Source organism: Erpetoichthys calabaricus, chromosome 1 (assembly GCF_900747795.2).
Source record: "Erpetoichthys calabaricus chromosome 1, fErpCal1.3, whole genome shotgun sequence".
NCBI classification, from domain to species: domain Eukaryota; kingdom Metazoa; phylum Chordata; class Cladistia; order Polypteriformes; family Polypteridae; genus Erpetoichthys; species Erpetoichthys calabaricus.
In genome coordinates, this window is record NC_041394.2 from 292,852,765 (window position 1) to 292,875,323 (window position 22,559).

Below are 22,559 nucleotides of genomic sequence, written 5' to 3' on the forward strand. Positions count from 1 at the left end.
TTTCGTGCCTAGGTTTTTTTGAAGCTGTTGCATTCCATTTTTCATCATCTGTAACCCGCTCTCCATGTGTTCGTCCCCGTTCTTTAATCCCTTTATAAAGTTTTACTTTGTTTCCTACTCTGTGTTTTATTTCTGACTTCGCTTTATCCTGCTTGCGGCATGTCAGACGGTTCGTAGTCTCTCTCGTTTTACTCTGGGGAGGGGGGCTTTGTTCTGTAACCTGCTCCCCATGTGTTTGTCCCTGTTCTTTAACTTCTTTATGACGTTTTACTTTGTTTCCTACTCTGACGGTTCGTAGTCTCTCCCGTTTTGCTGTGGTGCGGGGGGTTGTTCGGTGGTGGGGTTGGGCTTTGTGTGGCGCCTGCGCACGTGCGTAGTCTCTCCCGTTTCACTCGGGGGGGGGGGGGCTTTGTGTGGCACTTGCGCACTATGTCTTTTGTGTCCACGGGCAGGTCCCTGCATCCATATCCGGTTTACCATTCTCGTTTAGTAATATGGATTAGCCATATTTGAAATTATTATTGAAAATTCAATAATCCTTTCTCCCTATAATGTGCTGTTCTATGAAGGTATGACTCACATGTGGTGCTTTAAGAAGAGACCTGCGCAGGACTCTGGAGAGCTTTACAACCTAACATTGTATTAGCCTTTCTAATCACTTCTGTACATTGTACACAGACATGAGTCTCATGGGAGCCTCAAGTCATTTTCATAAGGTTTACATGTTATTTGCAATCCACCACTGGGTAATTATATCTAATTAATCTTTCTAAAGCAAAACCTTTATATTTATTTACATTAAATTTCTTTGGCCAAACATTCGTTCAGTTCTTAATTAGTTTCTGATCCATCTTCATGGTTATGTTACCCCTGATAGCCCACTTACTTAAATATACATTTAATTATCTTATTTGTTACACACTTAACTAGCAAGAGTAGGTCTGCTAGGATACCTCCACTTCTTTGATCAATCAATTTGTGTTTTAACAAAGGTGATAAACTAGATGCTCACCACCAAGAAGTTAGAGAGACTGAAATGGGCACCCCCCTCTTGTACTTATTACATATTAAAAATTATGTGAAAATGATGTAAGTAACAAATTATTAACAACAAAAATAACCTACTGTGGTGCCCGGCGGGTGTCCATGCCCGGCCGGGACGCCTAAGAGGAGTGGAGGAGGGTTTGTGCCTCCTCCAGGACACGAGGGGGCGTCCTCCCTGGTGGCTTTGGGGACCACGGGTATGGAGCTTAGAAGCTCAACCCTGTAGGGGCCCGTGGTCACCGCCAGGGGGCGCCCCGATGCCTTGGGAACATTGGCCCTCAGTACTTCCGCCACACCGGGAAGTGCTGGGGGGAAGAGACTTGAGGGCACCCGGTGGACTTCCGGCTTCTCCTTGGGAGCTTCCACCACACAGGGGTGTGGCTACGGAAGTCCTGAGGATGCACCTGGAGCCCATCCGGGGCATATAAAAGGGGCCGCCTCCCTCCAGTGAGGAGCGAGAGTCGGGAGGAAGAAGACGAAGCGTGTTGGAGAGGAGTGGAGGCGGACCAAAGAGACTGTGAAAGGCATTGTTGTGTGGCCAAGACTTTAAGGGGTGATTGGTGCTTTGTGCACTGGGTTGGGCACTTTATTGTAAATATGGTGAATAATAAACGTGTGGTGGACTTGAATACGGTGTCCGTCTGTCTGTGTCCGGGCTGCATATCACAGTGGCGTAGTCGGCAGGAGGCTGCACCTGGCACAAGGTGTGGACCTGTATTTAACAAACATTCTGTGAGCAGCCCGGCGCAGCAGCAGCACCCCCACACGCGCCGCGGGAGCGACGCAGGCACAACCCCGCGTGAGCGATTCACCTCAGGGTTCGCTACCGGTTCCTTAAATGGCCATGTTCTCCTGGTGCGGGGAGAAGAACAAGGACGTTGCCGGAGTGCAGCGGGCTCCAGCAGGCACACTGTCGCCGACGACGGCCGGTTCGGCAGCGCGGTGAGGACGGCGAGACAGGAAGGCGAGTCCCAGGAGGTGAGTACCCTGCCAAATGGCGATAGGCCCCGTGGGGGCAAGTTTACCTTTTGTGCTGCAGGCAGGGACTACCTGGGACTGCGTCAGTGGCAACGGGAAGCCGTGCCTCAGGTTGTCGACGGCGCAGAGGTGGCAGTAAGCAGTGCCACGAGAGAGGAGCCGCTGCAGCTCGATAAGCAGCAGCCGCTGCTGGAAACCAGGAAGGCACGTCGCCGCATCAGGAGACGAGGAAACAGAGCCAAAATGGCCGCGGACCGGAAGCCGCTCCCAGAGACTGGCTCGGGATTGGGCGGTGTGTCTGACGTGTCCGCCACTGATTGGATGGAGGCGGGCACAAGGAATGTCAATTCCGGGCTGAGAAAGGACCCGACGGGGCCGGTTGGAAGGACCCCCAGAGAGCAGCCGGCGGATTTGCCTGAAAAAAAGGTAAGGCAACCGCCGACTGGCAATCTGTCTTTGCTCGCGGCGCTGTGTGAGTTGGAGGAATGCCTCCAACCCGCAGTGTCGTTATTTCAGGTGTTACGCGTCCTCCGAGGGCGATTGCAGGAGCTGGAGATGAAGGCGGCCGCGACCCTGATGTCACTGCGACAATGGACCGCCTCCGTACATAAAAAGGGAGATCCTACCGATGGGGACCGTGATTTCAGTGATCGGGACCATGTCGGTAGGTCTCCGACAGTGGATACTGCGGGGCAGGCTGCGCGCGTGGTGAGGGGAGTAACAGTGAGAGAACCGGGCGGACAGGGGCTGACAAGTGCCCTGGGTCCTAGCGCCCGACGCCCCGAGCCCGCGGCAGTCTCCCGTCGCTCTGCATGGACGCAGATGGGAATGGGGCTGCACGTTTGTCATGCGCAGACTCAAACCGTCAGGGCGTCCAAGAGGGAAAGGAGGGATCGAGGGCTGAGTGCCGATTCCTCCAACAGGAAAGGATGTGCTGCTGGGTGCGCACGTCCAGTTAAGGGCCACTCTCCAGAGCCAGTGGAAGGGAGAGAAAAGCAGGCGGTCCCGTCAGCTAGAGGGACATGCAACCCACGGAAAAGGTTCCGAACAGGCAAGTTCCGGGGTCCTTGTAAAAGGGGGGAGCGCTGCCAGTACGTGGCACAAAGGGACAACAGAGAAGGGTGTCCAGGCAGCGGCTCTGCCCCTGTGTTTCTATCTGTTGCAGGATGGGGCCCGGGACAAGCAGTAGGACCTGCTTCGTGGGAAGCCGTCCCTCATCAGATGGACCGTCTGGCCGGACGACACTTCGCTGGCGATGGGGCAGCCTCTCAACCAGCGGAGGCTGCGAAGGCACGAGCGGCACTGAGCAGAGGGGCGAGGAGATCTCGGAGGGGGTGCCGAAGAAGAGAGTTCCAGGGTGCTGGATTGGACCCTGGACGGAGAGTTGGACCCTCTTCGGGGTTGAGCCGCCCTAACGGGGTGTGTCGCTCGGACCAACGGGTCTTCGCTGGCGATGGGGCACTGTGGTGCCCGGCGGGTGTCCATGCCCGGCCAGGACGCCTAGGAGGAGTGGAGGAGGGCTTGTGCCTCCTCCAGGACACAAGGGGGCGTCCTCCCTGGTGGCTTTGGGGACCACGGGTATGGAGCTTAGAAGCTCAACCCTGTAGGGGCCCGTGGTCACCGCCAGGGGGCACCCCGATGCCTTGGGAACATTGGCCCTCAGTACTTCCGCCACACCGGGAAGTGCTGGGGGGAAAAGACTTGAGGGCACCCGGTGGACTTCCGGCTTCTCCTTGGGAGCTTCCGCCACACAGGGGTGTGGCTACGGAAGTCCTGAGGATGCACCTGGAGCCCATCCGGGGCACATAAAAGGGGCCGCCTCCCTCCAGTGAGAAACGAGAGTCGGGAGGAAGAAGACGAAGCGTGTTGGAGAGGAGTGGAGGCGGACCAAAGAGACTGTGAAAGGCATTGTTGTGTGGCCAAGACTTTAAGGGGTGATTGGTGCTTTGTGCACTGGGTTGGGCACTTTATTGTAAATATGGTGAATAATAAATGTGTGGTGGACTTGAATACGGTGTCCGTCTGTCTGTGTCCGGGCTGCATATCACACTACCTAAAGGCAAAATGTCCACACAATTGACATGCAAATTCAGAACTTGTTAGTAATAACATTTTATGCTAATAAATACATTAAAAAAAGTCTTAGTTTACCTGTTAAACCATGTAGAGAAAAGCCAAGCAAAATGACACCTTTTATTGGCTAACTAGAAAGATTACAATATGCAAGCTTTCGAGGCAACTCAGGCCCCTTCTTCAGGCAAGATGTAATGGTAAGATTACATCTTGCCTGAAGAAGGGGCCTGAGTTGCCTCGAAAGCTTGCATATTGTAATCTTTCTAGTTAGCCAATAAAAGGTGTCATTTTGCTTGGCTTTTCTCTACATTCATAATGGCTAACACGGTACAACACCCTAGTACTACTGTTAAACCATGTATATTGTCTTCTTCATAAATATCATGTATAAAATATTTTTCTTATGTACTTGAAAAATTTTCATTACACTTTGAGCAACAAAAAGAACAAAAGGGAAATAATAATAAACAAAAATGATGCTCAGAATCTCTAGTGCTTGGCCACATAATTTGCTGCCTATTATTTCAAGCACCACATCTGACTAGTGCATTGGCAATCACCTTTATTAATTGGAACAGGATGTATGCCGTTGCCGTGGATACAGGCTAAGCATTTTCTTCAGTAGCTTTGGAGTCACATGGAAATGTAATGCAAGTTTCATCTTAAAACATTTAAAATCCATTTTGTACCGTACCATGTTTTAATAAATATACAAGTAATTAATATTATCAATTATTTGATTAATAAATAATACATAAATAATAAATATACAAGATAGCACAGCCATCTCAGAACTGTGACCTCTGAAAGAAGAGTAGATCACTACTTGAAAATGCCATGTTAAAATCAGAGCAAGTATGTGGTAGTTACAAATATTGTATCTAGTTTTCCAGAAAAAAAAAAGTTACCTTTTTAGTAACTAAAAGGTGATATTTTAGTTTGATTATTAATATGAGGTGACAGTGTACATCACTTCTTAATAATGTTGGAATGAATCTAAGTATGATGCAGTTGCAAACACTTATGCATTTTTCTAGAAATACGTTGGTTTTAGTGGCTACAAGATGATATTTTAGTTTGTTTATTAAGATGAAGCTAAAAATTCCAACAATAACGCTAATTCCAACATGGCATTTCATTTCATGCTGATTTGCAACAAAATTGTCATGTTTTCAAATTGAATTTACCCTCGGAAGAAGTCGAATCGCCTGTAGAAGCCTTTGCCTGTGTGCTGAATTAAGAATCCCAATTTCTAGAAGATCTTGATCTTCAACAACATTGCTTCCCTGAAACAAAACAGAGTGTGAAAAAACATTAGTTTCCTGATCCTCAGCTTTATTTCCAGCCTGATTCTCTCTTGCCCCATGCTGAAGGATTATAGCTGTGGCAGAAAGCAGCAGGTGCAATGAAAGCTCTGGGGCTCCATAATGTGCAGGTATTTTTTTTTTATAAATCATCACAAACATTATGTGATGGCAGATAAATTGCATAAATTGTATGCACAACAGTGAGTTCTCTGGTTAGCAAGCCATAACTGGTGTTTGAATGGAGGATGGGGGCATAATTATGGCACAGTAACCTATAGTACATTGGTGACATTTGAAATCTTGTAAAAGCCAGTATGAATATTTATGGTTTGCCAGTGGTGCAAATGTGCTTTAGGAGTAGATACCTCAAGGGAACCATCTCAGGAGATGTTTACTGGGGGAATAGCAGGAAGCCAGTGTAATTACCCAAGATAGCTGGGATAAGAAGAGGACACACACAGAAAGGGCCCAGCCCTGCAACTTACAACAAAGGTTAAACTGCACAAGAGTTTTTATGTGAATGTTATTGAAATGACAAGGCTTGTGATGGAGTGGAATTACAAGACAATGTGAACTTTGAGGGAAAAAACTCAGGGTGAAGTCTAAATGTCCACATGCTGCCAGATGCCATACATCCTAGAGTCAAATGGCATGCTAGCTGAAGGCTCACTTACATAGTTGGTGGCTGTGAACAAGAGAATTGGACAATAAGAGTAGAGGTGTGAATTACATCTTTTAACTGCTACTGCTACTCAAATGGGGAGTCATGCCACCTAGGTTAGATGGCAAAATGTCAGTACATGACTAGAATCAGTGCGACAGCTAAGCTTTTATTAATCTTTGTATTTATTTGTGCGTACTCCTGGTGTTAAATTGCTTCACAAACTAAACCAAGTAATTTGATATTTGTAGCTCTTCTTTGTCACTTTAGTCTTGATCGGAGTTTCCTGTAGGATACAATCTATTCCCTTTATCTCAATAAATAAAGACGTGTATGCCTATCATTCTATTAGAGCCTCACAAGAATGTGAGTAGAATTTTCTTGAAATTTGGGGTTATGCTGGAGAGCTTACATTTTATCACCGGCTATTTTAAAACAGTAGTGCCATTGAATGTATAATAATGCAGAATGCAAACAAACAGGCAAACAATTGATTAATAGCAGTGGGAGTGAATTAAAAGAAAAATCCATCATTTGCAGATGGTAGTGAATACCTAAAAATGTACATTATTTTAAGGAATTGGAAAGCAAATGAAGGCCATTGGGGGACTGAGCAGACCACTTCATCATCCTGTTATGCAATTTAAGTTAAAACCATGCATCAAAATGTGATTGAGACAATATTCAGGGAACACTATTCATACTGCAGATTAAGCCATTTTCATCAACTATGCAGTATTAAATCTATCATGTACCGGGGCTAGTGTTGACTTTACCACGACTATTTGTGAGGTGTGTAGAGAGACTGTGGGACTAGCTGGTGTCATCTTAGGTGTCATTTTTTTAAAAACAAGTAGCAGCAGGGAACTTTGTTAGGCTTGACATAACTATAAATGTAGTCAGTACGCACTTTGCTGACATTACTGACGTGTATTACCTGATGCTCTACGTATGGTCCATCATTTTTGTCTGTCTAAGGACAAAAGTAAGATGTTGATATGTGTTCACAGACTAGGTTTTAGGCATGATGTATCTACTGTATTACACACTTTCCATCAAACATTTTAACTTCTAAATTGTCAGTTTAAATTTGTAGGTACTGTACAATAACACACATGCTAGTAAAAAATAATAGGTAGATTCGCAAACATACTACACAAACATTTATGGAAAACACCATACTATTTATGCTTTTTACACTAGACGGTGAACAAATGATGGCAGGTGTAACATGTAAGTAACATGTAAACATGCTCTAAGTTATTATTTGTCACTTAAGAGAAAATTGCCATCTAAATAAAAAAAAAAATGCAATTTTTAATTTTATATTTTGACACCGCAGGGACTGCACCTAATTTCGTTGTACATTTGTTACAATAACAATAAAACGGATGATTAAAGCTTAAGTGAGAAGATTCCAGAACCATGGTTGGAGACTCAGTGCTTGACATTCTTTCAAGACATTTGCAAGAGTTCTTCCATTCTTTTACTTTTATAATTGCATTGTACTTGGCCGCCTTAGAAAATGTCTAATTCAGGAAGCACTTTTACAACTGATTTGCATGATGTTCATCCTGTTGCCTGAAATAGTGGATCATTAAACAAAAATGGGTAAGGGCAACAACCAAAGGTGAAGAGTGCAAGTGGCAGTCTATGTGACTTACTACATAATATACTGTATACACAGTTGACGCTTCATTAGGTACATCAGTCTAGTACCAGCTAGGTTTCATTTTTGCTTCCAAAACAGCCTGAATTCCTTCAGTTATGGATTCAGCAAGTTACTATGAACATCACTTAAAGCTTTTGGTCCATACTGATCTGACAACATCACACATTTCCTGTGTATTTTTTAACCAAGCACTGATGCTGCAAACCTCCTTTGACTTCATCCTAAAGGTGATCTATTGACTTGAGATCTGGAGACTGTGCAGGCCACTGATGTAAAGTGAAGTCACTGTCACATTAGTAAAATGGTATGTCTTTTATGATTATTACAAGTTTTAATTTAAAAAAAGGGTAAACTTTGGCAATAAAGAAATAAACATGATTAGACGCTATGCTTAGTTAGGCATACTGTGGCATTCAAAGGATGGATGTGAAGAGGCCTAATATGTATCAAAAACACGTTCAACACACCACTACCACTACCTGTCTACATCCTCAACATAAAGCAGGATGAAGCCGTGGATTCATGCCGTTTACTCCAAATTCTAACTGGACCGTCTGCATGTCAAAATAGAAATTAAGATTCAGTCTATATACGGTCTGCATGTCAAAATAGAAATTAAGATTCAGTCTATATTTTTCCAGTGTTCAGACATTCAGTGCTGGTGATCACATACTCTCTCACTTCATCTTCCTCTGTTTAACTAAAAGAAAAATGACTCGGCGTGACCTTTTGTTGCTAAAGCCCATCTCCTTTAAGGTCTGACATGTTGTGTTGTATTGGTAAGTGTAATCAAGCGGTTATGAATAAACTGTCAATTTCAAAAATATGCACAGATATAAATAATACACAAATACTAAAACCCTAAACAACCCATCCATATTACTAACCGAGAATGCTAAACCGGATGGACGCAGGGACATCCGGCCATGGGCCGCAGGCGCAAAAAGAGTCCGCGAGAGGCGGATGAGGAGCCGAGAGAGGGGGACAAAAGAGGCCGCGGGAGGCGGATGAGGGGCCGCGAGAGGCGGACAAGACCACAGAAAAAAGGAGTCAGCACAGAAAAAAGAGAAAAAAGGAGTCAAAGAAATGAGGCGCAACGAGCACCGAAAAAAGGAAAAGGCACATAAAAAAGTAGTCAAACGCAGGCAAAGCACGAAACACATTGCACACGAAACTAGACCCAAAAAAAAAAAAAAAAAGAGGCTCGCACACAACAGCAAGGCACCCCCCCCCCCCCTACAGGCACCGGACGGGACACACACCAAGAGAGTGATTCAACAAGCCCATGGAACACAAAAAAAAGAATACAAAACCACCCCACAGACCCTACAAGCAAGGGACGGGACACACACAAAGAGGTGGATTCAACAAGACACAGGAACACAAAAAGAAAGAAGATGCTTGCGCAACAACAATCCTCACCCCCCCCCCCCCCCCCCCCCCACACACATCCATAAGAAGTGACACCCAAAGCCACATATTCTAAAGTGAACGTCAACACCTTCACACTAGACAGCATAGGTGTCAGCATTGGTGGATCTCCTTACAATAAAGCACTATTAACCGTTCAACTGCAGAAAAGGAAACATATTAACAGTGAGTGCGATCCTCCTTATTACTTATCCATATTTCGCATGCTGAGAAAGAAACAAGTCATGAATACACGGTCACGGGTACAAAACGATTCGGAAAGGATGACAGGAACAAACACACGAACACGAAAGAAACAACAAAATAGACGGCGGAGCATAAAACGCGCTTCTGAAACTCTGGGAGAAAAAATGTCGCGGATCAAAAAACGCAAAGCACAAGTAACACCGTTACAGAGACGTGCCCAAATGGACAGACACAATGAACGTAGACAAATACAGCGCGCGTCTCAAAGTGCTGCATCGAAACAAGCACGATTTCAAAACGAAAGAGCTCGCGTCTCAGACATCCAAAAAAGGGAGCGAAGAGAAAAATTAAATGAACGCAGACGTCTACAAAGCGCAAGAAAGCAAGACTCCAAAAGGAGAAAGCTCAAATGACCGACATACAAAAACGGACAAGGCTCGATACAAACAATGCACGACGTAGACTGAAACGGACTTTGCGCAAAGCGGAGGCGAATAAATTAAAAGAAAAAAATAGCGCGTCACAAATACTGGACATGCAACAACGCGGCACTCAAACGCCAAAAGCAAAACATGCACGTAGCGGACATCAACGCCAGACACATGTTAAACGCTTAAGCCAAATGGCTGAAAACGCCTTCAACAATGAATCCACTATTGAGGAAAATTCATTTGGATTAATGAATGTCATTTGCAATCATTGTCATTCACTTAACTTCCCAGAAGAAACAACTGGCAATACAAATAATGAATTTACACGTTGTTGTCAAAAGGGGCAGATTAGACTGACTCCTTTACATTCATATCCTGAATATCTACAGAAGCTTCTAACTAACGATGTGCCTGAAAGTAAAAACTTTATGAACTGCATTAGATCCTACAATAGTTCATTTGCTTTTGCATCTACCGGAGTACATATCAAGCCACCAAAAGGCAATGGCCCATACTGCTTTCGCATATGTGGACAAATATTGCATCGCATTGGAACAGTGCACCCTGAAACAAATCAACAACGCAAATATGCACAAATCTACATCCTAGATCCAGATGAGGCAATCTATCAACGAATGAACCTTCCTGAAAACAAACAATGCACAGACCTTATAATGAGAAACGTCTCTCATGTCATAAACAATCACCCATTAGCTAAGTCTATAAAAATGCTACATTAAGTTGAAAAGGAGGCCAATACAAAAGCAAATGCAGAAGGTATAGCGGCAACTACTATTGCTTTGGTCTTGATAAAGGACAAAGAACAAGACGTTCATCTGACGTTAAAGTTAAAATTATAAATGATCCATGCCAAGGAAGACTCATTCAAGGACAAGACACCATCTTTACTACTAATGTTGTATACAAAGAAATATTCCAATAAAACATTACTCTATGCCAGACACTCTATTTTTTATTTCTATACGCATCATCCAAACCTGCACACTGTACTATATCTAAATCATACATCTCACTCTTTGTCATGCCCCAACGCCAGGGGTTGGCGAGCGAAGCGAGCAGGGGGCGGAGCCCCCTAGTAGGTTTATAGTCACTATTGTCAGTAAAAGGCATCACCGGCACTGCCTGAATAGACTATGTACAATTGGAAGAAAATACACGGTCCTGTCAGTGATCTTATGTGAGAATTATAAAAAGGTGTGACATTAACGATAAGCCAAAAGTAACTTCTTCTGTTTGGAATAAGTTCAGTTTCAAACCAAATAACAAAAGAGAGTCAGAAACTTAAATACGGCTTTTTGATTGCATTGCTTCAAAACATTAGTTGTTCAGTTGTCAAATATGAGCAATTTGTGGACTCATTTAAAACACATTCGCCCCAGTGCTTTGCTAATTTAATGCTCTCTGCTTTTATATAATTGGCATCACCAACTATATCTACATCTTCTTGCCTTACATATTTTTAAATGTCTGATTGCATTTCTGATCTGGTTCATTTTTATGGGAAGTTGCAACTTGAAGTTAGTTTATGTATTTGTTATTTATGGGCTACCATTGGCATTTAAGTTTGTTTTTTTAAATAAATATTTAGATTTTTTGATTTAAATATAAAATCACACTGTCTTTAAATGGAAAGAGTACCTTCTACTTCTGTATATTCTATAGGTTACTGTTGGTAGTGAAGTGATCTTAACTGTTTAAATAAAAATGCTCTGTTTGCTTAATGAGTAAATTGCAATTTCAAATAAAACAACATTTTAATTATTTGCTTAATTGAAAAAAAAACATGACTTAAACAATATACCATAAATCCCCTTCCCATTTAAACATTTCTTGTAAGTTATTTGAGTAACACAGATGAGCTAAACGCAGAAACCTAACCTGAAATTTTTTTGTTAAAAGAACAATTAGTGAATTTTCGATATTACAGGATCTTGGAGCCTATCCAGGTACCAATTAAATTAACTGAAATGTGTAGGAGTTATTTAATAAAATATTTTAAAGCACAATTTTTTTTATACAAATATTACAGATATTTTACATTAAATAATACATCTGCTAAATCCATTTCAGGGTCTGAAAGAGTCGAAGAACCGGATAGTAAAAGTCATCCCAGGAAGGGGGGTCAGGACGCAGCAACATACATTCACACACTCAATCACTCACTCGCTTGCTCACTGGGCCAGTGCAGAGTTGCAAATAATCCTAACATTTACGTCTCCTAAGATGCGTCAGGAACCCAAGATATCCTGAGAAAACACAAGCAGAAGATGGCCGGGCTGCCCAGAGCTATGTGGTAATGACACTAACCACTATACCACCAAGGTACCCTTTCTATTAGTGTTGCTTCACATTTACTGTAAGTTTGAAATTTCTTTACTATTTAGCTTCATCCTCATGTTTCCACTTCTCCACTGTTCACTACTCTACCTCAAGCCTGCTCCACTGTGACATAAAAACACGAATGGCTTTCCATGACTCTTTGTTTCCAAACAGCCTAATTATAGCCCAAAGTTTCACAAGGTTTTGCATATTCATCTACAGGGCAAATGGTTAGAACAACATTAGAGAGGAACCCATCTTTTTTAAACCTCAGACATTTAGTTTGGTTTGCTCTTTGCTGTTGAAATGTACAAACATTTCAGCTGTTTAACAGCCTACTAACTGACAACTGCTCACCTTTGCAACAGCTCCCACAGACTAGATCAACTAGGATCATAAAGTGGACGTACCAGATATAAGGACGACTGTATAGCAACCTGTGTACCACGTGGTTGACAAAACATTATCAAATCCAATAGGGTCTAGTTGCAGACCTTCATAGCTCAGCTCCGTTATTGAGCCTATCAAATTGCATATATCTGATGATGTTTTATGGCCTCCGCATTACACTCAGTCATGTAATGTGACATACCTAGACATTTGCATCTTTCTCAACTCGCCCATTTCAAGGTATACCTTGTGTATTGTTCTTATGAAAGAAACTTTCACTATTGTTAAGATTATGTTTATGGGAGGATTACCTGCGTGTGCGTGTTGTATAGTTGGAGAGCCGTGTACCGCTGCAAAGCACAGCAAAACTCTTTTCAGAGTTTTTACTGTGTAAATCATGTCACATAATTATATAAGCAGATTAACAAAGCAGTGAGGGGGACCCATATTGGAAATGGAAAAGTTGCCAAGGAACTGGATAGAGCATTTGACCCAGAATCAAACCCCCTTCAGCATAATGACGATCACAGCAAAGATCAACAGAGCTTTTTGATGCCTTCAGAGACAAGGTTATAGATTCTTAGGAGTCTGGGAAGGAATTTAAAAAGGGACTCCACAGTCTGGAAGATCATCTACAAGTGGAGAAGATTTCTAACAAACTCGTCCATGCCAGGCTGAACCAGCAAGTTCAGCCCTAGAATAGAATGCAAGATGCTGAAAGTCTCAAAGAACCTGGGAATTTCATGACAGGAATTACAATCTCTTGCCACTGTTGATGTCAAAGTGAATGAGTCTACCATTAGAAAGAGTCTGTACAAATTAGATCCGCATGGAAGGAGGAAACCTTTGCAATCAAGAATGAACATCAGGGCAAGTTTGACCATGAACACTTAGGGAACAATGCGTTCTGGACAGACAAGGAAAAGTTAGAGTTAATTGGCCACATGAAGACATGTTTGGTGAAAACCAAAGACAGAATTTGAACAGAAGAGACTGATACCAACTGTAAACCATGGTCATGGAAATGTTATGGGTTGGAGACTCTTGACTACATCAGGATCTGGGCAGCTCACCACCACAGAGTTCAAAATGATTTTTTCAATTTACAAGAGGATGCTTGTGGATAAGGCGTACCATCTGTCAGAAGATTAAAGCTCAGCCAAAAGTGGACCTCGTAACATGACAATGACCCTAAACATACCAATAAATCTACCAAAAAAAATGGAGGGTTCTGAAATTGGCAAATCAAAGTCTAGATCTGAATTCCATTGAGATACAGGGGATGGTGGTGGAGGTTTGGGGGTTTGAAACAGACTGGGTATGCAAGACACCCCTCAAAAATTGCACAGCTGAAAGAATTCTGTATGGAGGAGAAGGAAAAACTTCCTCCTAATCAATAATAGTTATAGAAAATAAGTAGTCGAGGTTGTCTATGCCAAAGGGGCAATACCAGTTATTAGAGTCAAGGTGGTCTTACTTTTTTCACTATCAGAAGTAGAATAGTTGTTCATTTTTGGTTGAATAAATGCTTGCAAGCATAAAATTTTCACTGTTTTTATAGAAACGCTAAACAAAAAATAGTAATAAATTACATAAATGTTTCCATTTTTCAATTTTTCTGAACCTGTTTATTCTAATTCCAGAAGTCCTAGTTACAGAGAAAAACCCCATCATAGACAGGGAACCACCTGTTTTCAAACCAGCTTCAATGACTTTATTGTCATGGGGGTAAGCAAGCAGCAGGAACAGGAAAAACTTCCTAACCAGTTTTGGAACATCTAGTTCACCAAATCATTTATTGCGTGTCAGTTAATCATTTGAGACAACAGTATAATCTCTAATGCCTTGTATAACTATTGAGGATAAGACATCATTTAAACAGTAGCTGCACAATTGTGTAGTGGATAATACTCCACTGCCACCTTAGATTACCTGAACTCCCAGTTTGATTCCTGCATAGATTGCATTCTCTGGGTATTCCAGTTTCTTTCTTATATACAGAGGACATGCTGTTGGATGTATTGGTTAATGTGATATGAGTGAATGCATGTAAATGTCAGACAATGGCTTATGTTAGAATGGTCACAGACTCACCAGAACCCCATCCTGAAAAATTGCAGATTCATTAAATGAATGGAAGAATGTTCTAAATTGACAGGGGCACTAACCCTTATTGATTACAGCGGTCACTGAATGATAATATTGCTGACATCTCGCCCTTAAACCCTTGGGCCCAGACCTCTAATTAACCTGAAACAGAATAATCAGTTTAATGTACTTGATCATGAGAGCAGCAGACAGCAAAAGTACTCAGACAAATAACAGTGTCACAGAAGAGCAGCATCATGAGAGTCAGAATCAACTTTACATTTTTTTTCATTTGTTTTGATCTGACCACAACTTTTTAATTTTCCAAGACAACATTGTGGATCAATTGTGAGTGATGGTGCCTTACTACTGCAGACTTCTTTAAATTTCAGCTTGGTCAAAATGTAAATTTTGAGTTTTACATGTTCTTCTTCTGCGGTGGACTGGCACCCTGCCCGTGGTTTGTTTCCTGCCTTGCGCCCTGTGTTGGCTGGGATTGGCTCCAGCAGACCCCTGTGACCCTGTAGTTAGGATATAGTAGGTTGGATAATGGATGGATGAATGTTGTTCTTGTGATCATGTAGATTTTTCTCCACCATGTATGTGTATGTGGTCAGGTTTTCCTACAACAAAACAAACTAACTGGCTGAATGTTAGAGACGGACTGGCACTTCTGTCCAGGTGCTGCTCGCTCCTTTGCTACTACTGGTACCAGGATTTGTGCTGCCTTTCCACAATTCTTAAAACTGAAGTAAGTGAGATCAGTCAATGGTTGGCCATTTTCTATTTTTTGCTTGCTCTCACCCAGAGTGCAAGATCTTTCCAATTTGTTTTGCACTTTAACTCATTGTGTGACTTTTTGCATGTTCTTCAGTGGGAGTGTTATTTATATGTGTCAATCAAACTGGTGTTCTGAGTAATCTACGTCCATGGCCGCATATACACTAGGAAAACAAGCTTCATAAAGAACCCACGCATTTCTTGCTTGTAGACCAGCAAATAATCTTCATTTGGTGACATGCTAAATAATAAACACTATAGTTACAACTGCAGTGATGGTAAGAGATGTCAATAGTAACTTTGCTCTGTGAACAGAGAGCATCTGTCCTTAAAACACCACCACCCCAATAATCTCAAAGAGATGCAGCAGGACAGATAACACTATAGCCGAACAAGCTGCTCTATAAAGTTTAGACTTCCCATTATGCAAATGCAAGCTTTTATTGAGCCTCCGGTTCAGGCTAACGTATGGTTTGTTGACTGTGGACTTTTTATAATGAAGATTAAAGAGAATTAAAAGTTCTCTCACATGTGCATAACCTCTAAGCACATATTTCACTTTAGTAACAGGTTTTAATCGGCTGTATAGTTTATTGGAGACTGAAACAGACGAAGGCTGCAGAAGGTATATTGACCCTCAGCATATAAAACAACAGACTTTCATTTGCTATTGCCTGATTTAGCTTCCCTCTTGTGGGCAATGTGCAGTCTTATTGTCCCACTGTCAGGAACATGTGTCATATGAAAAGCTGTGGCACTTCTAACTACTTACATTTTGCATCCATCAGCTCTGAACCTGACAGCTATTTTTTCCCTCTAGTGATATTCTTTGTGGGGAGGAGCTTCCCTCAAATTGTCATAAACTCCACCATGTCTCCACGCAAAAGGATATTCCCATCATCAGCAAACAGCACTAAAGTATACTTATAAATAAATTGTTTAGGATCATTATAAAAATAATTAAACAGCTTTAAATCCTCAGACCGTTTTGATCTAATTCAGAGTCACTGTGGACCAAAGCCTATCCCAGCAGCATAGGGTACAAGGCAGGAAGTAAAACCATCCATAGTGCTAGTCCACCCGCGCATATACCTGCAGTCAAACAGGGCCAATTTGAAATTGCCAGTTAACCTAACCTGCACAAATTTAGACAGGAAACCCACACAGACATGTAGAAAAGGAGTAAACTCCACACTGATGATGAATGGACACAGTAGCCATGAGGCAGGCACGCTAACCACTGTGCACACATAAATAAATATTTAAATAAATACACAAAAAGAAAACAAAGCCACATTTAATTGCATAAGGGGTGTGTAGGTTACACAAAAGGGAAGGACAGGAGGAGAGAAATTCAAATTTGGGGGTGGAATTGTTCTCTCTCTATGTAAGACAAGAAAAATAAGATAAGAAAAATGGTTCACCTCCATAAGCAATAAAGCAGGGAAGATGAACACAGGGGATAAAAAGGAAGACGGACCCATCATGTTATGGCTGAATTTCTAAATTTAACTGACTGTTTAATCCCAGTCCTAATTAGGCCATTTATCATTTAAATGTTAAAAGAATGGTAATGGCACTTATGTGACACAAAAAAATTATTGCAAAACCAATTACACTGTATTTTTTTCCCTGCCATTGTGGATAAATGAGATATTGCAGTGAGAGAAAATGGTATTAAAATTAAACCAGGCCATTTAACATGACAAGTGCACAGTGGTCACCTTGGAATACTTTTGGAAACCATCCAATATCAGAACATTACAGGCCACACAGAAAAAGGCATGCAGTACGGGGAAATATATTCAAACTATTGTGTTCACAGTTCCATTTTAAATGATTTGGCCTAAGAGGAGATTCTGGATAGGTCCCATAGCGTATGGTTGAGTCTGAGTATGTGTTTAAATTTGCCCTAGAACTGACCGGCATCCCATCCAAGGTGTGTTCCTGTCTTGTACCTAATACTGCTCAATTAGCATTTGGTCTGTACAACCCTGAACTAAGTAAGTGGGTTAGAAAATGGATAGATGAATGGCCTTAATGAACAATTCCTATGAAAGGCATAGTAACAGAAATCTTAGAATAGGATTACTGGTCCAGATTTACAGGACGATCTATATTCCTACCCTCACCTACGTTCATAAGCTCCGGGCAGTGACCGAAAAAACTAGACAACAGATACAAGTGGCAGAAATTAGTTTCCTTTGCAGTATGTTTGGTTCAGCCTTAGAGATATGGTGGAGAGTGCAGACATTGAGGAGGAGCTCAAAACAGAGCCACTACTCTTCTGCAATTAAACAAGCCTGTTGTGGTGGTTTTGGGTATCTGATTAGAATGCCTCATTGATGCCTCCCAGGTGTTACGGGCATATGCATCCAAGAAGAGACCTCGGGGCAGACTCAGGAAATGCTGGAGAGCGATTATATCTCTTGGCTGGCAGGGGAACACCTCAGTATCCCCAAGGAGTTGAAGGAGGTGGTGGGGAAGAGGGACATCTGGGCATCTTTGCTTAGACTGCTACCCCCATGACCCACACCCAAAATAAGTGGCAGGCAGGCAGAGAGAGAGATTTTGAGATTCCTGGGGGGAATTTGACTTTTTACTCTTTAAATAAATACATTCATAAATAAATAAATACTCACACACACACTGGTCTGAACGCACACAACAATGACAATAAACCAATATAAAAAGACAAAAGACTTCTGTCTTGGCAGTAAAAGACAGAAGACTTCTGTCTTGGCAGTACCAAGTCACAGTAAGGTATTATGAAATCATAGTGCTGTTGGTATAAAGGTAGTGTTTCTTGACACACTCCTATTGAATAATTCATTGGCTGAAAGCCCACTGTGTTAGCGTGTCTGAGAAAGGATTTGCAGCATTGTTCATAATGGCACTCAGTTTTGTTTTAATTCTTTCCTTTGCCACTGACTCCAGGGGGTCCACAGTGCATCCCATAACTGAGCCTGCCCTTTTAATTAACTTGTTGATTTGGTGGGCCTCCCTTGAGATGATGTTACCAGCCCAGCACACTACAGCATAGAAAATCACACTGGCCATCACAGAGTTGAAGAAGATGTGGAGGATGTCACTACCCGCATTAAAGGAACACAGTCTCCTAAGGAAAAAGAGTCTGCTCTCTTACAAGACAAGAAACAAACTTCTCCACCCGACTCCTATATTCTGTCTCATCCCCTTTATCAATACACCCCATAAGTGCAGAATTATCTGAACATTTCTGTATATTACATATTATATACATAAATAAATTCAACATCCCATGAAATAAACATAATAGAAATTTTTAAAGTGATATTAAAGGGTAAAAGTTAGATTTTAATTAGTTTCTCATTTTCATATGCTACCCATAGTCTTAAAGGAATATTCCACCCAAAAATGACAAATTTGTATATATGTTACTTATCCTAAGTGGTTTGTAGTTACGACTGAGGAAATGTTTAATTGCACGTTTTCATGGGCACTGGAGGCAACAACATTTATCTTTGAATGGAAGGGTAAGGTGACCAATGCTGGACAACAGCAAAGAATACCAATAAAATCCATGGGAAAATCTCACATTATTCATGTCACATAATCCACACACCAAGTCATCCAAAGGAATACTCACAAGGTGCCAAATGCATAAATTCTTTGCAAAAATATTGTTAAATTAATATTTAGAGGAAAAAGAATGTAGTCCACAACTCGAAAGCCCCTTCACACAGGGCCCTGTACACTTCCATTAGGGCATAAACATTGTCACCTGTGTTCTGCATGAAAACATGAGATTAAAACTTTTTCAAGACCAACACTACAAACCACATGGGGTAAATAACATTTTAAAAAATATTTTAGGTTAAATATTCCTTTAACCAGATTTCTTACTTGGTTTAAAAAATGCCTACTTAAAGGAGATATATTTCAATTAGTCATCATCCAATTCAGTTCAATTTAGTTTCGACATGTCATGGTGGTCTTATGTTATCTGCATATACTGCCATCTCATAGGGTTCCTTCCTTCTTGTTTCTGGTGCAGCGTAGAACCCTGAGCTAGATTAAGTAGGTTAGATGAGGGATTGGAGGTACTGTACTATGGATTTTTCTACAATATTAGCAAAGGGGCATAAAAATCTGAAAAATATCTTACCACCTCCATTTCATATCCTCAGTGATGCAGTATATCATTTTGTAAACAGTGTGTGAATAAAATAATTCTTTAAAATATATTTTTTCCATATATTGTTTATATTTTTATAAATATGCATACTTGCCTAAAATATTTGACCATTTGATAAGTTGTTTACCTCAGGATTCTTACTTTTTTGACAGTCTATAGGATGATTAGCTATTCTGTAGTTGTTCTTCTCTGGACCTTTTCTTAGCACTGCTATGTTCTTTTTGTAGCCTGGAGACCACACCTGTGCACAGTACTCCAGATGAGGCCTAACCAGTGCATTATAAAGCTTGAGCATAACCTGCTTGAATGTGTACTCTAATTGCATATGAGCACTGTCCGGTAGTTTATAGGGATGAGTCCACTATACCTCCTAAATCCTTCCCATAAGGTGTACTTTTGATTTATAGACCTCACATTGTGCATTCAAACCTAATATTTTTACATCCTACGTGTAATACTTTACATTTATTGACAACAAATTTCCTCTAACACAAATATGCCCAAGCTTGTATGCTGTCCGGGTTCCTCTGTAATGATTTCAGATTATCTACCTATCTTTGTATCATCTGCAAACTTATGATTTATATTCCTATTCAAATCATTTATATATATTACAAATAGCAATGTCCCTAGCACTGACCCCTGAGTTCATTTGCCACTCTTCAACAGGTCTATTGAATATATATATATATCTCTATTATAAAAAAAACCCTGGGAGAGTATGACTAGGGAGACGAGACGTGATATTCACGTGAAGATCACGGAAGACACTTAAAAGACCTGCGAGACGAAAGAGATTGGCCACGGAGCGTCTCGTGGAGAGGGTGTTAGAAGGTTGTGTTTGGGGTTACGAAGTCGGCGTTCTTTTTCTTGATTGTTCTAGTAAAACTTTTGTGAGACTTTTCTATGCGTGTGGTTTTTTTTATTTTTTACTTCTTCTCTTTTTGAGCTAGACCCGGAGGTGGCTACAGTATCAAAAAAAGATAGTAAAGATTGCATTAGCACAAACAAAAGGAAATTATTACTCGAAAAAAGGGAAAATAATCATCACGGACCAAGTGTAATTGAAGAAATAACCGGACAAAGCGAGGTCAGAAATAGAAGACAGAGTAGAAAACAAGGTAAAACGTCATAAAGAGGTTAAAAAACAAGGAGGCCAAACACATGCAGAGCAGGTTATAGATAATGAAAACAGTGAAATTCAAAAGACTCAAAAAAGGTGTGAAAACACATGCAGAGCAAGATACAGAATATGAAAGCAGAAAAAAGTGAAAGTGTCAAAACAAGGAAAGTAAACATTGCATTAGCGCAAACAAAGAGAAATTACGAAAAGGCGAACAGAGATGTAATATATGGACATAGGTGATATGTCTGAAGTATGTAAATACTGTAAGGCTTTGAAGTTTAAGTCAGAATTTCAAAAATGTGTTTTACCTCACATGCATTTATTGGTTACTTTGCAAAAAAAATTATTAAGTGCTGATAATGTAGATTCCAAACAGAGAAACCTATCCTGAATTATGGTACAAAGTCATTAAACACATGTCTCACTGACCTCATTTAAAAGATTCAGCATGTTGGAACTCTAAAGACTCCAAATATTGTTTTTAAAGAAGTTCTGAAATAAAAGTGAAACTAATGAAATAGCAACTAGCAAGTAGCAATTCAAAGAAAAAAAAATCTTAAAAGTGTGTATCTCGAAAACCAAACACGGGGGTTGGCGAGTGAAGCGTATTGTAACAAAGGCGCTATATTGCACCCGACCTGACACAAATTGGACACGGGAGGCACGTAGAATAATAAAACAAACAAACTTTTATTTTATTCAGCTGGAGGGCACGTCTTCCTCATAATCCCCCCAGCCACAACACAGTCCCAAGCACAAACTGAATTGACAAACACAACACTCCTTTCTCTCTTGCACCACCACTTCTCCCAGGTAACCTTGTCCTCCTCCACCCAACTCTGGCCCCTGAGTGGTGGTCGCTGGCTCCCTTTATTGGGTACCTGGAAGTGCTCCAGGTGGTTGATTGCCGACATCCGACTGCACTTCCGGGTGTGGTGAAACCAGCGCACAAAAGGGGCCAGCAGCTCCTGCTGCAGCACCCCCTGGCGGCACCTGCAGAACCCAACAGGGCTGTAGAGAACTCTATCCCCCCATGGAGTCCTGCGGGAGGCTGAGGCACCGCTCCAACCCAGAGGGCTGGACATCCACCGTCCAGTGGGAGGTATTGCACTGTCCAGGGCTGCTCCCCCTGAATATATAGTGAAGCGGCGTCCCGGCCAGGCATGGAACCCGGCTGTCCACCTATATATATATATATATATATCTTTTTTCTCTGAAGATAATTTAAAGACCCACAAGACGAAAGAGACCTGCTATGGTGCGTCTCAGGGGAACATAGAATGAGAGTCTTGCAAGACACACCCTACTTACAAGCAATATAAAAAAAACAAATCAGTAGTGTAAAGGTAGTCATGCAGCACACACAGCTCCAGGGCTCTCAGTGCATATAAAGTGTATAAGGTCAATACGGTAGAAATGAAATGAATAGGGTAGAAATGAAACGTCGACGATTAAATGAAGAAGAAAGAAAAGCGCTGAGAAAAGAGACTCAAATGCGTTGGACAGAAAAAAGAGCAAAAAAGAATAATCGAGGTGCAAATTCAGAAAATAAGGAAAGTAATTATCAGCCCGGAACAAGAGGAATTGAAAAAAAAGCACGTCCAATCCGGCTCTTAAATAAATGACAGTGAGTAAAATGACAAAGTAGAACTTCATAGAGATGTTTACAAACGTTGATGCTAAACACATGCAGAGCAGGTTAGAGACTATGAAACCAGGGAAATTAGAAAGGCTCAAAAAAAAAAAAAAAAACGTTGGCGCTATACACATGTGGAGAAAGTTAAAGGATATGAAAGTAGGAAAATTAGAAAATATAAAAAAGTAAAGATCGCAGTAGTGCAAACAAACAAACTGCCTCATTTAACTATGCACCAG

At 41.5% G+C, this 22,559-nt stretch overlaps 1 protein-coding gene across 4 annotated transcripts in view; it reads right to left on the reverse strand.

The window, feature by feature from the left end:
• Positions 1-22,559, reverse strand: part of anks1b (ankyrin repeat and sterile alpha motif domain containing 1B) — a 1,280,504-nt gene that overhangs the window by 151,514 nt on the left and 1,106,431 nt on the right. For all 4 annotated transcript variants that reach the window (XM_028816795.2, XM_051924626.1, XM_051924632.1 and 1 more), the window contains one exon: positions 5,283-5,381. In XM_028816795.2, coding sequence (XP_028672628.2) covers positions 5,283-5,381 — 99 coding nt within the window. The remainder of the gene's footprint in view (positions 1-5,282; positions 5,382-22,559) is intronic.